Source organism: Carettochelys insculpta, chromosome 2 (assembly GCF_033958435.1).
Source record: "Carettochelys insculpta isolate YL-2023 chromosome 2, ASM3395843v1, whole genome shotgun sequence".
NCBI classification, from domain to species: Eukaryota; Metazoa; Chordata; order Testudines; family Carettochelyidae; genus Carettochelys; species Carettochelys insculpta.
In genome coordinates, this window is record NC_134138.1 from 64,349,908 (window position 1) to 64,367,839 (window position 17,932).

Consider the following 17,932-nt stretch of genomic DNA (forward strand, 5'->3'; position numbering starts at 1 on the left):
CTGCAAACTAAATAAGCCCAAATCCCTCAGCCTCTCCTCATAGATCATGTGCCCCAGACCCCTAATCATTTTTGTTGCTCTCCGCTGAACCCTCTACAACGTGTCCACATCTTTTTTATACTGGGGGGCCTAGATCTGGACATAGTAATCCAGATGTGGCCTCCCCAGTGCTGAGTAGAGGGGAATAATAACTTCTCTAGATCTGCAGGAAACACTTCTCCTAATGCACCCCAATATGCCATTAGCCTTCTTGACTACCAGGGCACACTGTTGACTCATAGCAACCTCTCATCCCCAGGTCCTTTTCTGATGCACTGCTATTTAAGTAGTTAGTCCCCAGCCTGTAACAGTGCTTGGGATTCTTCTGTTGCAAGTGCAGGACTCAGCACTTGTCCTTGTTGAACCACATTAGATTTCTTTTGGCCCAATACTTCAGTTTGCCTAACTCACTCTGGACCCAATCCCTACCCTCCAATGTGTCGACCTGGGCCCCCTACCTTAGTGTCATTTGCAAATTTGCTGAGGGTGCAATCCATTCCCTCATACGGGTCATTAATAAAGACGTTGAACAGTACTGGCCGTAGAACCGATCCTTGGGGCACTCCAATTGAAACCAACCACCAACCAGACACTGAGCCATTGACCACTACCCACTAGACCTGTTGATCAAGCCGGATTTCTATCCATCTTACAGTCCAAGTATCCGATCCATACTTCCTTAACTTATGGGCCAGCATGTTGTGGGAGACTGTATCAAAAGCTTTGGTAAAGTCAAGGTATATCAGATCCATTGACTTCCCCATGTCCACAGAGCCACTTGCCTCCTCTTAGAAGCTAATCAGATTAGTCAGGCACAACTTGCCCTTGGTGAATCCATGTTGACTACTCTTGATCACTTTCCCCTCTTCCAAGTGCTCCAAAATGGATTCCTTGGGGATCCCCTCCATATTTTTTCTGGGGACTGAGGTAAGGCTGACCGGTCTATTAGTCCCTGCATCATTCTTCTTTTCTTTTTCAAAGATGGGCACTACATTTACCTTTCTCCAGTCATCCGGGACCTCTCCCAATCTCCACAAGTTTTTAAAGATAATAGCCAAAGTCTCTGCAATGCCGTCTGCCAACTCCATCAGTATCCTTGGGTGCATTAAATCCAGGCCCATGGATTTATGTGCATCTCACTTTTCTAAATAGCTCTTAACCCATTCTTTTCCCACTGAGGGCTGCCCATCTCCTTCCCATGCTGCATTGCCTTGTGCCATAGTCAGGGAGCTGACCTCGTCTGTGAAGACTGAAGCAAAACAAGCATTGTGTACTTCAGCCTTTCCCACATCATCTGTCACCAGATTACCTCCCTCATCCAGTAACAGACCCACACCCTCCCTGATAACCCTCTTATTGTTAACATGCCTATAGAAACCCTTCTCATTGCCCTTCACATTCCATGCTAGCTGCAATTCCGGTTGTGCTTTCGCTTTCCTGATTACCCTCCAGCATTCTCCAGCTATATATTTATATTCCTCCTTAGCTATCTGTCTAAGTTTCTACTTCTTATGTGCATCCTTTTTGAGTTTAAGCTCACAAATGATTTTTCTTGTAAGCCCAGCTGGTTATCTACCAGATTTGCTTTTCTTACTTGACTTGTTCCTGTGCCTTCAGTAAGACCTCTTTAAAAATACTGCCAGTTCTCATGAACTTTTTTCCCCTTCATATTAGCTTCCCAGGGGAGCCTTCCAGTCAGTTCTCTCAGGGAGTCGAAGTCTGCTCTTCTGAAATCAAGGGTCTGTATTTTACTGCTCACCCTTCTTCCTTTTGTCAGAATCCTGACATCTACCATCTCATGATCAGTGCAGCCCAGGTTGCCACACACTTTTATTTTTCCTTCTATTTCTTCCCTGTTTGTGAGCAACAGGTCAGGCTGCACACAGCCCCTGGTCAGTTTCTTCAGCACTTGTATCAGTGCTGCTGTATTGATCTCCCAACAAATGTCTGTCCCATGAGAACCAGCACTTGTGATTTGGAAGCTTCTCTAAGTTGTCTGAAGAAATCCTCATCTACCTAAGCTACCTGATCTGGTAGCCAATAGCCGACACCAATCACAACATCATCTCTGTTACTTGCACTTCTTAGCTTAACCCAAAGACACTCAACTACCTCTTCTCCCTCCATTTACTGGAGCTCTGAGCAATCATATTGTTCTCTCACATAAATTGCAACTCCTCCTCCTTTAGTCCCCTGCGTGTTCTTCCTGAACAGTTTATATCCTTCCATTGCAGTGCTCCAGTTATGTGAGTCATCCCACCAAGTCTCCATTATTAGGTGGATCCCGTCACTTCCTAGCAGTCCTTGCTCTTGAGACAGAATGCCATGGTCGAAGAAGCCATATCCCTCTCTCAGACACCACCTGCACAATTACACATTTACTTCCATGATCTGATGATCTCTACCTGGACCCCTTCCTTCAACAGAGAGGGTGGATGAGAACACCACTTGCACTCCATATTCCTTGGTCTTCCTTCCCAGAGTTGTATAATCTGCAGTGATCCTCTCAAGGTTGCTCTTTGCTGTATCGTTGGTTCCTACATGGAGAAGTAGGAAGGGGTAATCATCTCCAGATCTGATGATTTTTGTCTCTCTGTCACAACCTGTATTCTAGCTCCTGGTAAGCAGAAAACTTCCTGAGATTTCAGGTCTGGACAGCAGATGGATGACTCAGTCCCTCTTAGGAGAGTCCCTGACCACCACCACCTTTCCTCTTCTCTTGGAGGTGGTCATAGAACTGTCATCCCTAGGACTAGTCATCCCATGCCTTCCAGCCAGTGGGGTCGTCTTCTGATCCCTTCTCTGAGAGGTCTCTGCCACAGCATTCTCCACTATATCACCCGTGCAAAGAGCTTGAAAGCAGTTGCTTACCTCTACAGGAATTGGAGATAACTGAATTGGCTTTCATCTCCTGGAGGTTACATACTTCCAGTTTTCTTCCTCAGTTTCTACTGCCCTCCTTGGTTGTTCAGCCTGCTGTACCTGCAGTACTAAATGATGCCTTCTATCGAAGAAGTCTTCACTTTCTCTGATGCAAAGGGTTGATATTTGCACCTCAAGTCCTCTAATCTTTTCTTCCAAGATGGCGACCAGCTTGCACTTGGTACATACAAAATCTCTTCTGTCTTTTGGGGGGGAAAATAAACATAGCACATGCAGTGCAGGTCACAACAGCTGACTTGTCAGTAGACTTGTCACTATCCATTTTTTCCCCCTTTCTTCAGAGAATTCCCTCAGGAGATATTAGAGCCACCTTGAAGGGCAGAAGAGAAACAAAACTATTAAAAAAAAGAAACTAAATAATATGGGGCTCCCCCCAAGGTGAACTCCCTAGGCAAACTTACCTGTTAGAAGCCTGCTGTTTGCAGCTCCCAGGTGGTCACACTCACGCTGATTGCTAGCCTCAGCTATACAAAAATTGACAATTTTATTGGTCAGTTTCCGGAACTACAGCATGAGCAGTTCAAAGCTATCATTTAACAAGGAAAACTGGTAGCCAAAACAGTATTATAGTCTGTCGATGATGCAGCTAACACTGCAGCCCAGTCCAGCTCCTTGGTGGTGATTATGCAATGTGTGTCATGATTACACTTTTTCTGTTTCCCAAAAGAGGAGAAATCCACTGTTTCCTTTGAAGGCTCCAAGCTCTTTGCAGAGTGCACAGATGTCTTCCTTTGTGCCCTGCAAGGTTCCAGGCCACTCTCCACTCATTGGGAATCTACGTACCTGACAAAAGAGAAAATTTAATGCTTTGCCCCAACACAGCTCATGCATCTTTCATCCCATCCACCTCCAAACACCAATGTTGATGTGTTGTGTAAGGTGCGGCAGACCACTCCTCTCAACCACTGCATCTAAGCAACCTGTTCCATTGATTTGGCTACTATCTTGCAACGTTCTGCAGCACCTTGGAACACATAACGTTGGACTAATAGATTTTGGAAGTTATTCACAATCATTTTATCTCTCTTCCCTCTTCACAATAACTTTCCTCATCCATCTTCGTAGATCGTTTTCATGAGAATTTACTATGGCAAGAAATAAATCATCTCCTCCATCTTGGAACCATAGAGTCAGTACCTCAACATCTAGGAGGCAAAGGCTTTTAGTATTGCTATTTCCCCACACCCAAAAGGAAGGGAGGTTGGTGACCAATACTAGACATAAAGCGCTTAACAAATGTGGGAAAGCTCAGAAATACAAGATTGACACACTAGCAATGATCATTTCAGCACCTGAATAGGGAGACTGGTACTACACGCATAGCTTGTCCAGGTTGAAACTCTCTAATCTGGAACTCTCTTGTCCAGCAACATCCATAACTCAGCATTAATTTAGTTATCCGGGTGACCACTTCTCATGGGTGTGGCCAAGTTTCCCATGGGCCTGTAAAATTTGTTTACAACCAATTCTGGACCCCCCCCCCATTACAAAAAGGATGTCGATGCATTAGAGAGAGCCCAGCAGAGGGCAACAAAAATTATCAGAGGGCTAGAGCACATGATTTATGAGGAGAGGCTGAGAGATTTGGGCTTATTTAGTCTTCAGAAGAGAATAGTGAGGTGGGATTTGATAGCATCCTTCAACCACCATAAGATTACAAAGAGGATGGAGAGGCTGTTTTCAGTGATGACAGATGACCGAGCAAGGAGCAATGGTCTCAAGTTACAGTGGGAGAGGTGTAGGTTGGATATTAGGGAAAAACTATTTCACCAGGAAGGTGGCAAAGCACTGAAATTGGTTACCTAGAGAGGTGGTGGAATCTCTATCTCTGTAGGGTTTTATGTCCCAGCTTGACAAAGCCCTGACTGGCATGATTTAGTTGGGATTGGTCCTGCTTTGAGCAAGGGGGTTGGACCTGATGACCTCCTGAAGGTCTCTTCCAATTCTATGAACCCCCAGTCCTGACTTTCCAGTCTTCTGTGCTGTTAGTTAGGTGTAATTTACCCCTAAATATATTTTGAAGAACCCAGTAAGCTATAGCAGTGTTGCTAATGCTGCTAGGCAATATTGACCTCCCATAGTATGGTGAATTCTCTCGTACAGCACCAGTCAGGTCTGGAGGATGCTGGACTAGAGAGGTTCAACCTGTACGTATATCAACAGTCAGGAGCCTGGGCATTCTTCACCTCAAAGTTTGGCTCCTTCATGGTTCCAGTTCTTAGAGATCTCCTGCTCAAAGGATGTACAAGAGGTATTTCTACACAATAGAAAGTCCTCAACTTGCCACACTTACCTGCAGAGGTGCTTCAGCATTTGGATTTGATGCAATTCTCGACAAAATCTGACATCTGGGATCTTTTCAAAGACCTTAAATATAGTCTTAGATGTACCCACTCTAAAAAATTGGGATATCTATTTAACCAACAAGTGGAAGGGTGCATAGTGCTATCTCATCCAACAGCTAAACTGTCAAGGGGAACTTTTCTCCACAGTCCCAACACCCCACACCTGTGTGGGACCTAAACTTTGTGGTAAAACGCCTAACTAGTCCTCCCACTGAACCGCCTGTTTGCTTACATACGTGTCAAAGACAACAGCCATCTTGGTAGCAGTCACAGTGGTTTGGAGGATAGGAGAAACAGCAGCTCTGATGGCACATCACCTTCGACTGTATTCTTATGGGGCAAGGTTACACTCAGGCAGTCACCAAAATTCTAAGGTAACCTCCCCATTCCATATAAACCAAGTGATTCTTCTTCCATCTTTTTTACCCCAGCATGGAGGCTATATTACACACAGAAGATATCAAGATGGTCCTAGTCTTTTGTCTTGGTAGGATGAAGTCTTTCAGTTACTTACTGAAGCTTTTCCTCTCTATTGTTGAAAGAACCAGGGGCTCACAGATATCAACCCAGAAATTCTCAAAGTGGGCCTCAGGCTGCATTAAATAATCTTTTCAGATTCATAACATGAAACCTCCCAATACTATTTGCACGCTCTTCACAAGGTTGATCTCACCTGTTACCTTCAAAAATGGCCTTATGTCAGAAATCTGTAGAGAATTGATATGGGTATGAGTCCACATGTTTCCAGAACACTTTGTGATTACTGGGGACTTTGCTTCTGATGTAATTTTTGGTTCCACTGCAGTGTCATCTGTAATTGACCTGATGCTTAAGCCCCAGCCCACCCGTAGGGATACTACCTTTGGAGTCACCTGCAGTGGAACACCCATAACGACACAATTTGAAGAAGATATTAACCTTGATGCAATAATGATGTTTCTTCCCTTTCTTTCTAAAGTATTTTGAGACTAAGATGGTGAGGTTTTGTTGGGGGAGAATGGAGGAAGTTTAATTTTCCCCTTTTGTGGGTTTTAATATATGCAAGGATATTTAAGGGTGTCTGTTTCTGTTTTCTTGCAGGACAAACTGTGTGAATATTCTAGTAACAACTACTCAACTTATTCCAGCTCTAGCAAAAGTCTTGTTGTATGGTTTAGGGGTAGTATTTCCAATAGAAAATATTTACAGTGCAACTAAAATAGGTAAGTTTTTTTTTTTTCAACCTGCTGAAATATTTGAGGCTATAGGTTTAATTTTTTTAAAAAAGGTATTGTGTGATAAACATATGTGTCTATGTATCCATATCACTATAGCATCTAGGGACCAGTGATCAATAACTTAGCTTACAGTGAAACATCTTTCATACTGAGAGTCCTGCAGCATTTTACCCTGAGTCTCTGATCCAGCAAGGACAGTACTTTGCTGAACTAGAACCATAAATTGCTATCCAGACACTAAAATGTACTGCATCATCTACAACTGAAATGCAGCCATCCTTGCAATGAAATAAAATGGCTTTCTAACATCTTATTGCAACACTACATAATAGTTTAAACCAAGAAATTGGCTATTCTGTATGTTTTGATTTTAAGCCTCAGTGTGCCCAAAATTAATTAAATGTTTGGTTCATAGACACTGTACTGTATTTTTCCTGCATCCAAGTATAAGTCAGACAAGATGCTATTAACTATATTTTTTCTGGGCTTTCTTGTTAAATAGAAATTCAAAAGTTCAGTCATAAGTGTAAAGCATTCGGTCTAAATCTGTACAAAATTTACATTGTGAAATGTCAGGGCTCATAGTTCAATGACAAAAAAAAATCTACCAGAAGCTAAAATGTTTGCTTCCAGAATTTAATTATTTTGTTTATTCAAATGGAAATCAATAAATTTGTTCCAAAGTATAAACAGATTTTCATTTTTAGTGAAATACAGGGGGAATATCATTGTGATTTACTAGAAGTACATAGTACCAGATATTAGTAAGACAAGGTATAATAACTTTTATCGAACTAACTTTTTTTGGAACAAGAAACAAACTTTAGAGCTTACATTGAAGTTTTTTCAGGTCTGGGAAGCAGAATGTTATACCTAAATACAAAGTGGACAGAGTGTTTAGCATAAGTACTTAACACACATATTCAAGGGACCATTCAAGGTGAAGGAGAGTGTTGACACTCCTCCAATCATAGGAGGAAGAGGAAGGGGTGGGAGGAAAGGCAGCTAGTTGTCATCCAGCACCTTAGACTGCATCCTATACAAGGCTTTATCAAACGAGTACAACCCAAACTCAAAGGGCACTCTGTCCTGCAAGAAGTATTTCCTGAATCCATTCTTCTGCCCCTCAAGCAACCTCCCATCCTCTCCAAGTTCATTATCAGAAGCAAGCATCCCATAGAACCAAGATACATCAATTCAAAGCAGCACCAAACCCTGCCCAGAACCAACAGATGCAACACCTAGTGATAGATCTCTACAGCTGCAATGACCAGCATTCTGCACAATACATCTCTCAGCATCCTTCGTGTTCTACATATGTGTATCACTGCATGCTGTGTACCTCACCCAGTGCACTAAATACCCCAACAACTACTACGTAGGAGAAACCAATCACTATTGAATGGACTTGCACAGGCAAATGATAAAGGACAGAAAGATCACATCAGCTGCAGGTGAACACTTGTCACACAGTGATCACTCCATTTCTGACTGCTCATTCCTCATTCTCAAAGGAAACCTGCGCAAAACTTTCAGAAGACTAGTGCGAGAGCTTAAATGTGTAACTTTGCTAGAGACTAAACACCATGAATTTAGGACTTACCACAGCAATCTATAACTGACTACATGGGTGGTACATGATTCCTCCTTCTGGAAGGCCTGGCATGTGGCCCTGCCCCTTCTGCTCAAGGCCTTGTCTTAGCATCCATTGGAGCCCAAAGCATCTCCCTCCCCATGCAGCTGGAGGAGTCTTGGGGAGAACCAGGGTGTAGCTAAAAGCAAGGCTTAGCCTCCTTTGGCCTTTTATACCCATTGCCCATGACCCACTAACATTCCACCCCCGCCTGGCTTCGTCTGCCCACAACATACACACTTCGTTTCCTCCTTGTCACTGGAGGTATGTTAACAGGCCACTTCACTTTGAAGGGGTACTTGAAACACAAGTTAAAGACGTATGCTGAACAATCTGTTCCATCTTTTGTTTAGCTGTTACACTGAGTACTCTTCCGAGACCGGAAAAAGAGTTCTGTGTAAGCACAAAAGCTTGTCTCTGTTACTACCAGAAGCTGGTCCTATAAAAGATATTACCTAACCTACCTTGTCTCTAATATCCTGGGACCAATTCAGCTACAGCCTCACTGCATGGTACCAGATAGTAAGATGCAACTGCAGTATCCATGTTAATTCAGGAAGCCATAAATGGTCAGTTACATGAACACTTTTTCATTATAATCTGAGAACAGGCCTCAGTAAGTAACACAGTGAATCTTGTATTAAGCAACCATTCAAGGATGAACAAAATGTGATTGGGAGTGGATCTGTTTTATTAAAGTAGCAAAGAATTTCATGTACAAAGTTGAAAACAGTCCCACAGAAGAATAAAACCTATTTCCCAGATACCCAAAGTTATGGTATTTGTTTGTGAGACACTGATAAATGATTTCAGTTTGAATGCTTGAAATACAAATTGTTATTAAAAACATGTTTTCACATACTGAAATATACTCATTGCTAAAACACTAATTTGTCTGCCAGCTACTTTAGGTATATTGGAAGGGAAAGAAAATGTAAAATTAAGTCTATATTGTGCCAGAGTAAAGTAATCTTTCACAATGGAAGAATTTAAGTCATCTTAGCTATAGATATCACAATGTAGTCTGTGTTGTAGGACCAAAATTTAAGACAGTGCACAGAACTGCAGAGTTTCCTGTACACTAGCTTTGGCCCTCATCTTGGATTTGGATTCATTAGCAAAAGCCTGTGCAGGTATCTCCATGTTATAAGGGGTCCTCACAGGCTTGTATTAAGTAACCGCTCAATGGGGAAAAAAAGGTTATCTATCTCCTGAGGGAGAGGCTCTTTTTTAATTAAAGGTGGCTGAGAGTTTCAAGGACAAAATTGAAGGCACGACAATGCAGGATGAGGTCCCTTGTCTGTAGAGATGTGTGGTTTATGGGCGTTTAAGTCCAATGTGCTATTCAAGAGGTTGGCTATAGACAAATCACACAAAATTCCCCTTTCAGAGGGGATCACTCTGCAGTCACGAATGGATCAAGTCTGGGGCTTGTGATTGCTTGCCATAGGGAGTGGGGAGGTGATGGGGCAGACTTATGCTATGTCTGTTCTTCATGAGATTAGGACCTGTGAAAAGACCCTAAGCAGATCTCAGAGCTGACTGTCAGCAGCTCTGTTGGTGTCGGGATCCCTATCTGACACTCCATTCTAACTCCTGTGCTGAACACAGACCTAATACAGGAGAGAAACTGCTTGGTAATCTCTTAGTGGGAGTAATATTACATTGCATGTGCTGGGGATATCTTGTATGGATGCTTGATGAATACAGCTTCATTATTTTCTCTCGCCAGCTATTACATATGAAACCCTGAATAGTTTAAATTTCTTTTTCAGGAAAGGAAAGTTGCTTTGAGCGAATAATTCAAAGATTTGGAAGAAAAGTAGTGTATGTTGTTATAGGTGATGGTGTGGAAGAAGAACAAGGAGCAAAAAAGGTAGTAATTATTTTTCCATGCAGTTTTATTTCAAGTGTTTGGAAGCAACTATGTGCATTTTCTCAGACATGGGATTCTGTGCACTGGAATTGATTCTGGTCTCAGATCTATAATCATGATAAAATTAGAATATTTGGACTGATGGGCAATCAAACTGTCTGCTTAAAATTCTAGTTGGGTCTTGGATATTGCTGTCTTCCAGATGATGCATTAGGATAGCTATGTGTATCTAGTATATCTGTATGAAAGATGTTAGCTGTGGATCCTGGTTTGAATAAAAACTGATAATTCCCCTTTTCTAAATGGCTTCCCGCAATGCTATAAATTATCGTGAACTTGAGCACAGCTATACAGTTTGTGTTGCTCAGGTACTTTACCTTATTATGTGAATTTTACACCTTGAAAGAGTATCTGAGAAATGGAGCATATACATTGATGTTGATCTCTGCACGTCAGCCTGTACATAAGTTGGGAGTCTGGGATGTTTGGCTAAATATTGGTTATTTCACTTGCAGTTCTAATCCTCATTGTTTTAGCTCTGGCAGAAGATGCAGTAGGGTCTCTGATAATTTTTTTTTTACTTCCCTCTTCAGGAAGGGGAAATATCACTGTCTCTTGCAGGGTAGCACTTTATGTCTGAGTGCTAGGAGTTACTACCCAATATGTCAGTCTGAGCATAGGGGGAGTGGTGCTGATCTGAAGTCTGTGACTGAAACCAAAGGACATTGTCTTGGCAATTACAGAGCAGAAAAAATGGCAGTAAGGGTGCTTATGTTGCCTTGTTTCTCTTACAAATTGCCTCTTCATACTTTTTTCCCAACTTAACTTGAAAATCCCATGGATGACACTATATCTTTCTAGTAACCATAAGAACATAAGAATGGCCATACTGGGTCAGACCAAAGGTCCATCGAGCCCAGCATCCCATCTGCCGACGGTGGCCAATGCCAGGTGCACCAGAGAAGGAGAACAGAAGACAATGATCAAGTGATTTATCTCCTGCCATCCATCTCCTGCCCTTGTTATGAAGGCTAGGGCACCATACTTTACCAATTTTCAATTTACCAATTTTCAAAGCTTTCTGAATGGAAAGATGAAACTAATTACTCCTCAAGGCAACTTTACAAGATGTGACACTGAATAGTTTTGTGACATGAAATACCAACTTATATCCCTCTGAAACTTTCTGTGCAGCTTCCCGTGTTGTTACATCAGTTTGCAAACTTGTTGGTTTCATGTGTCCCCTTTGGCACACACACTAAAGTGAACAGTTCCTTTCTTTCTCCCTTCAGAGATGCCTTTAATCTTCGCAGATAAGTGTTCTGCTGTAAATGATTTCATTTTAATAGCTACATGTGAGATCAGGAAAAGATGTTATCTTTGTTCCTTTCCTTTGCTTAGTGAAGTGATATTCCATGTAACAGTGACAGAAGTACTCTTTCAGCAACACCTAATTCGGCCTGTTTTTTGGGGGGGTTTTTTAAACTGGGAACACAACTCTGGAAGGCACAACTAAAAAAGACTTTCCATCTGTTAAATGAACAGGTAGTACAGAAAGCTCCATTATGTTCTTCATTGCTGGAAGAAATGTTCCGATTTGGAGAATATAAGAAGCTGAGAATCAAATTCTCTGCTCTCCAGTGAGATTGTGACTCAGTTACAATCTCCTCTGCCAGATTCCCTGTTGCTCTGGGGAGGGAGCTGACTTTACTCAGTCCAATATACATTCATGGGTGCATTGGCACAGCAAACATGGCTAATCCGTTGTGGGGGCAGAGCCAAGGTGTCAGCTGTTCTACCTGCCTGTGAGAATTGGGAACGCAGTGGCTTCACAAAGTCTGCTCATGCTGTAGTAAGCAGGGCAGGTAGATGAGGTGGGTGCCTTGAACTCCAGAATATCCCACAGCCGCTGTGGTACCTAGACCACAGTTTGACTCAAATGATTAGACATGTGAATGATGAACACAGTAAAAGCCGGCTTGGTGCTGAAAAATTATGTAAATCAGCACATTTTTAGCAATATTAGATGCACTAAATATATGAGTATCTATTTGCATTTGAGTATTCTGTGCTCAAAATAAGAAGAGATAAAACTCGTATTATGATACCATAAAAAACTTGACCTTCCATGAAGAGAAGTGCTAACAAAATGTTCAAAGGTTTATTAAAAATAAAAACTTGACAAAAATGGGGTATCTTTGAAGACACCTGTTAGTGCACCCTGCTCCTCCACTTAACTTCCTCGACTTCACATTCCATCTGACCTCCCCACCATTAAACTGTGGTCATGAGTTTCTTTGGGCAAGAGCTGTTTGTTTTTTAGCCCATTGTCTGTCAAGTACTTTTCCATGCCTTGGCCCTTGATTGAAGGTCCCCACACAGTACTGCTCAAAATAATAAATACAAACTTTTCTGTTTTTCCTTGTTTGTAAAGCAGTTAGCACTCCAGTGTAGTGCTGTAAAGTAAACAATACTGTTTTATTCATGGAAACCTCGATAATTTATTAAAGTAGCTGACCTATGTGTTTCTCAGATTTTTATTTTTTGCTCCAGTACCCAAGCAGTGGTGAATTTCCAGCTTCTTAAGTGAGAAAATGAGGGTCTGTTCTATGTTAAAAACACTTCACTAACAAACAGCCCTGTTTCATCATAGATGGATGATAAAATTTTCCTACAAGCATAGGTTGTTGCACTCGGGTACTGAAGGTACTGCTGCATTCCCCTGGCTTGAAATAGTTTCCATCATATGCAGTATTTACAGTTCAGTTCAATATCTCTCAACAAATTGTTCTAGCACTTTTGCCTCCAAGTCCTTTATTTACTGAGTGTTAGTTCAGTACAAGTGATGGATGTTTAAAAATGTATCTAAAATAAATTCTTGGAACTATTATAAAGTGGAGCCAGTAAATACATTACATTAAGATTATACCATGCACAGTTCTTTTTTAAAGGATTTTTCACAATCCACATTTTTCACATATCCTTTTGAATGATGAAAATAAACGTGCTACACTAAGGACACTACACCTTCTTATATTTCACTTAGCATTGGCTAAGTCATGGTATTGTCGCCTTTCCCAAAGCCAGAAATTCTTGAAAACTCATTTTTACAAGACAGTTGAAATACTCAGCCCTTCACATTCATAGCACAGACCAACTGTGGACCCTTCTCTGGATGGAGACACAAAATACTTGATGTACTTAGGTTTTTAGAGTTCAGTGTGATGCCAAATGATGATTGCTGTATTTCTACATCTGCTGGCTGCTAGAGCAGGGGTGGGCAATAATTTTTGATGAGGGGGCCCACTCTAAGAATTTGGTAAGTGATCAAGGGCTTCATTTTTCTGTAGAGTGGGTGCAGGGTCTGGGAAGGAGATTTGGTTGCAGAAGGGAGCTCAGAGTAGGAGACTGAGGTGCAGGAGAAGTTGTGGGGGTTGAGGGTGAGTTTGAGCAAAGGAGGGGGTTGTGACCTAGGGAGGGAACTGGAGTGCAGGATACAGGAGGGGGTATGAGTGCAGGAGAGAATTCTGGCCTGGTGGAGTGATGTGCAGGGTCTGGGAAGGAATTTTGATCTGGATAGGGTGTGCAGAGGGTTTGGGTGTGGCAGAGAGCTGAGGGGCAGGGCAGATGCGGAGGGTGTGGAGAGAGGCAGGTGTACCAGAGGCAGGCTCTGGCTGGGAGGCACTTACTTTGCTGGCTCCCCGCCAGCAACCTAGTGGAACCCGCAAGCAGCCTCTCTGCCTGCTGCAGCCCCAGACTGCTCCAAAGGGCTGGCTTCTTCATGTGGCTCTGTGCATTGCCAATGGGAGCTGAGAGATTGTGCTGAGGATAAGAGGCAGTGGGTGACTCCTCCCCTCTCCCACACACAGTATAGAAAGTGCCCCATGGAGCAGCCAGCCACTTTCAGCCCTGGGCTGCTCCATGCCTGAGAGTCCCATCAGGACAGGTTGTGCCCTGGATTAAAAGGCCTTGTGGGCTGGCTCCAGGAGCTGTGCCACACAGAGCTCGCCTCCCTGAATAGGGATCCACCTGCTACACATGCATACCCAATGTGTCCACCCGTTCAGAGGGGTAGAGTTTGATTCTGTAATGACCACTGGACCAGACGGGAAGATTTCGGTCCTATAATTTGTCAGAAATGTGGCACCCACAACAGCCCAGTACATATTAGCACTGTGCTGGGATCTTACATGAGTACATACTCCAGTGCTACATTACTTCTTCCAGTACCTAAGGAAGAGTTTGAACTAGGTATTGACCAGTCCCTAATCTGCTGAGAGACATCTGACAGAACCACAGCACAGGGGGGCATGACTGAAGGCGGAATGTGTGGGCTTCTTCTATTCATATTCCCTCCAAAGTCCCATGCCTAGATTTCTTTGTTGTAAGCAAATTTTTTTTTTTCAAGAAACAGAGATATCATTTACAACTTCTCCTTCACAATTATGCTGCTGGAAAACAGTGGTGTTTAGCAAACGTTTGAAATAATGGGATGTTTCATTTTGTTCAATTTTTTTTACATTTTTGTTTTGTAGTTGATAGAAAAATTGTGAGATTCTTCCCTCACCTTATTTCTTATATTAATGAAAAGTAAGTAGGATTTTATTCAGAATTTCCAAATGAAAACTGCTGATTTTCTTTTTCAAAGGTTCGTAACAAAATTGAAACATTTTGATTAAAAATGATTTTCTTGAGTAAAAAATGATCAGGCTCCAATTTTTTTTCACTTCAAAAATATTTTTGAAAAACTTACAGCCATTCTGTTGCATCATACAGGGATGAGCCAAGTGGGGGAGCAGGCCCCCTCGAGGGGAGGTGTGAAATTTCATAAAGGGGAAGTGCAGCACAATCAGCTGCTGAGTCTCAGACTCATCCATCTCATTAAAAATGTTGAAATCTGTCCCTATTTTTATGTACGTGTGTTCACATTTATATACCAACTAATAAAGTTTTTACATTCTACACACATATTTTATTGCACATGCTGAAAGAGTTCTTTTTCGTGTGAATATAAAGGAAATTTCCATAAGTTTGGATTACATTAAACAGTTTGTGGGGCCCTGCTAATTTCAGGGACGAAAAGTGGGGCCCATCGTAAAAAGTTCGATGACCCCTGGCATAATAGAGAGTTTTAAATTTTCAGACTTAACTTACAGATATTATGGAATTCTCATTTTGACCACTAAAATAGTAATAGAGGTACGTAAATAGAATCACAGAATTGTAGGATTGGAAGAGACCTCAAGAGGTCTTCCATCAGTGCCCAGTACTCAAGGCATGACCATTCTTGGCAAGTGTTTGCATAAGCTACTCTTTAAAATCTCCAATTCCAGAGATTCCACAGCCTCCCTAAGCAATTTATTCCATTGCTTAATTACCCTGATGGTCAGGAAGTTTTTCCTAATGGACCTAAACCACCTTTGCTGCCGTATAAGCACATTGTTTCTTGTCCTATCCTCAGATGTTAAGAAGAAAAAAAATTCACACTCCTTGCCTGTAGCAGTCATTTGTCTTTATTGAATTTCACCCTATTTATTTAAGACCCTTTTTCCAGTTTGTCTTGATCACTTTGAATTTTAATCCTCCTCTCCACAGCACTTGCAACCATGCCCATCTTACTATCATGCACAACTGCTGTAAGTGTATTTTGTATGCATTTATCTAAATAAGACTGGACCCAGGACCAATACCTGCAGCACCCTATTCGATATGTACTTCCAGCTTGACTGTGAACCACTGATAACTATGCTTTGGGGATAGTTTTCCAAGCAGTTATGCACCTCCTTAGAGTAGCGCCTTCTAGGGCCACGTTTACACGAGAGGTAAAATCAAATTTAGATACACAAATCCAGCCACAACAATTGTGTAGCTGGAATCAACATATCTAAAATAAATTTTTGCCATTGTCCACACAGTGGGAGGTCCATGGGAAAAACTCTCCCACTGATTTACTTTACTCCTAATGAGAGGTAGGGGTACCAGCACCAACACAGGTGCCCTGTAAGTTCAATTTAGCTCATCCCTACTAGGCCACCTAAACCCAGCTCCTGAAAATTGACCATGTCAGGTCAGTCTTCCCTGTAGTGAAGTCATCCTAGGTTACGTTCCCACAGTTTGTTTATGCGAAGGTCATGCAAGACAGCGTCAAAAGCCTTACTAAAGTCAAGGTATACCACATCTTCCCCATCCCACACATCCACAATGCTTATTACCTGTCAAAGAAAGTTGTTAAGTTGGCTAGACAGGATTTGTTCATGACAAGTCCATGTGATTTGTTATCACCTTATGTTCTAGCTATCTGCAAATTAATTACATAATTATGAGTTCCATAATCTCCTGTGTTCTGAAATAATTATACACTGGACAACAACTATATTTACTGCACTCCAGTTATACTCCTCGCCACTAGGCATAGTGTGTGCCTTTTCTGTACAGTGTATGTGTGATATTACCATTTCTCAATATGCTTAAAATAGGCAACACCTGAAGTGTATCAGTTCCACTGCATAGTAACTGTTAGCAAAAGTTATCTTTTTAAAGACAATGTCCATCAAATACCTAGGAAAATAAACCAGTGGAAGCACTTCCTTCCTTCCTGGTCATCCGATGAAAAAAGCAAACACTTAAAGATTTTGGGTCCCAGAGTTATGTTGCTATTTTCAACAAGTTGGATTCATCATTACCTGCCCATCTCACAGTTTGTTATAGAGGATTGCTACTCTGGGGGCATTTTACTCTGTGATAGATTATTATCTATGTTTGGCTTGTAGGGCATGCATACACAAAAGATGATAGATTTGTACAATAATCTGTTACCTTATTCAAGGTGCACATCTTTTTATTTTAATTTTGGACCACCTCAAGATTCCCCATCCCCAGCCTATATGCAGTATAAAATGTGTGCCATTGAGTGAAACTCATGATCTGATCTTGCCAGCTCAGGTCTGTTAACAAAATTCCAGTGTAAATTGGCATATCCTTGCAGCTACAGCGTTCCTGGCATGTTCTCATTGTTGGTAATGTAAACCAGGGGCACATGGGACTACATATAGAAGGTTGAAAATAATTATCATGCCTAGCATTTACCTAGCTTTTTCATAGGCCCTTTCAAGCATAATTAAGCCTCGCAATACTAGTGTCAGAAACAGAAGTATAATTATATCTGCTTTACAGATAGGGAAACTAGGGCAAAGGGAATTTGTCATTTTTCCAAGACTACCCCAGTAGCCTAAAGATAGTCCTCTGGAGATTTTGGTCTTCAATCAGATGCTAATTGACAGAGACAAATCCATAACCTTTAAAGCTCACAGACAATACCATGATTTTTGGAGATTGAAGGAGGTGTGTCCAATGGTTAGGAGGGTCTGTTCTTTTCTTGTGCAAAAGGGTGTAGGTAGGGGAGCCCAGGCCCTCCCACTCCACTGGTCTCTTGTCCAGGCTCTGTTTACCAATGGTGGGGTAGGTAACCACCAGCGGCAAAGTGTAGTGCAGGAAGCTCCATACCCCTGGAAGGGGCAGAGCCTTGGGCAGAAGGGATGGGGCCAAGGGCAGTCAGCTGTTAGTGCTGCCCAGAGCATGATGCTGGGCCCTACCCAGCCCTCAGATGCTACACAAAGTGTCAAAGAGATGCTACTGTCATGTTTGAAAGGGGTCTCTATGCAGTTGCCCCACAAAGAGCTGCATGGGAACAAGAAGAGGAGAGCTACAGCAGCTCAAGCCAGGAATAAAAGCAAACAAGTGAAAATGCAGCCAACTCAGCTAGAACAGCATAAACCTGCTGGGGACATGAACACTTTGATTGCTGGGCACCAACAACATGCTTGGTATTGTGCAAGATGTATTGAGTTGACAGTTTCTTGCAGTGTATGTAAAAGTGAGA

General features: G+C 42.1%; 1 protein-coding gene across 10 annotated transcripts in view; it reads left to right on the forward strand.

Annotated features, from left to right (window-relative positions):
- Positions 1–17,932, forward strand: part of EYA1 (EYA transcriptional coactivator and phosphatase 1) — a 276,879-nt gene that overhangs the window by 253,381 nt on the left and 5,566 nt on the right. For all 10 annotated transcript variants that reach the window (XM_074987087.1, XM_074987091.1, XM_074987092.1 and 7 more), the window contains 2 exons: positions 6,408–6,529; positions 9,953–10,053. In XM_074987087.1, coding sequence (XP_074843188.1) covers positions 6,408–6,529; positions 9,953–10,053 — 223 coding nt within the window. The remainder of the gene's footprint in view (positions 1–6,407; positions 6,530–9,952; positions 10,054–17,932) is intronic.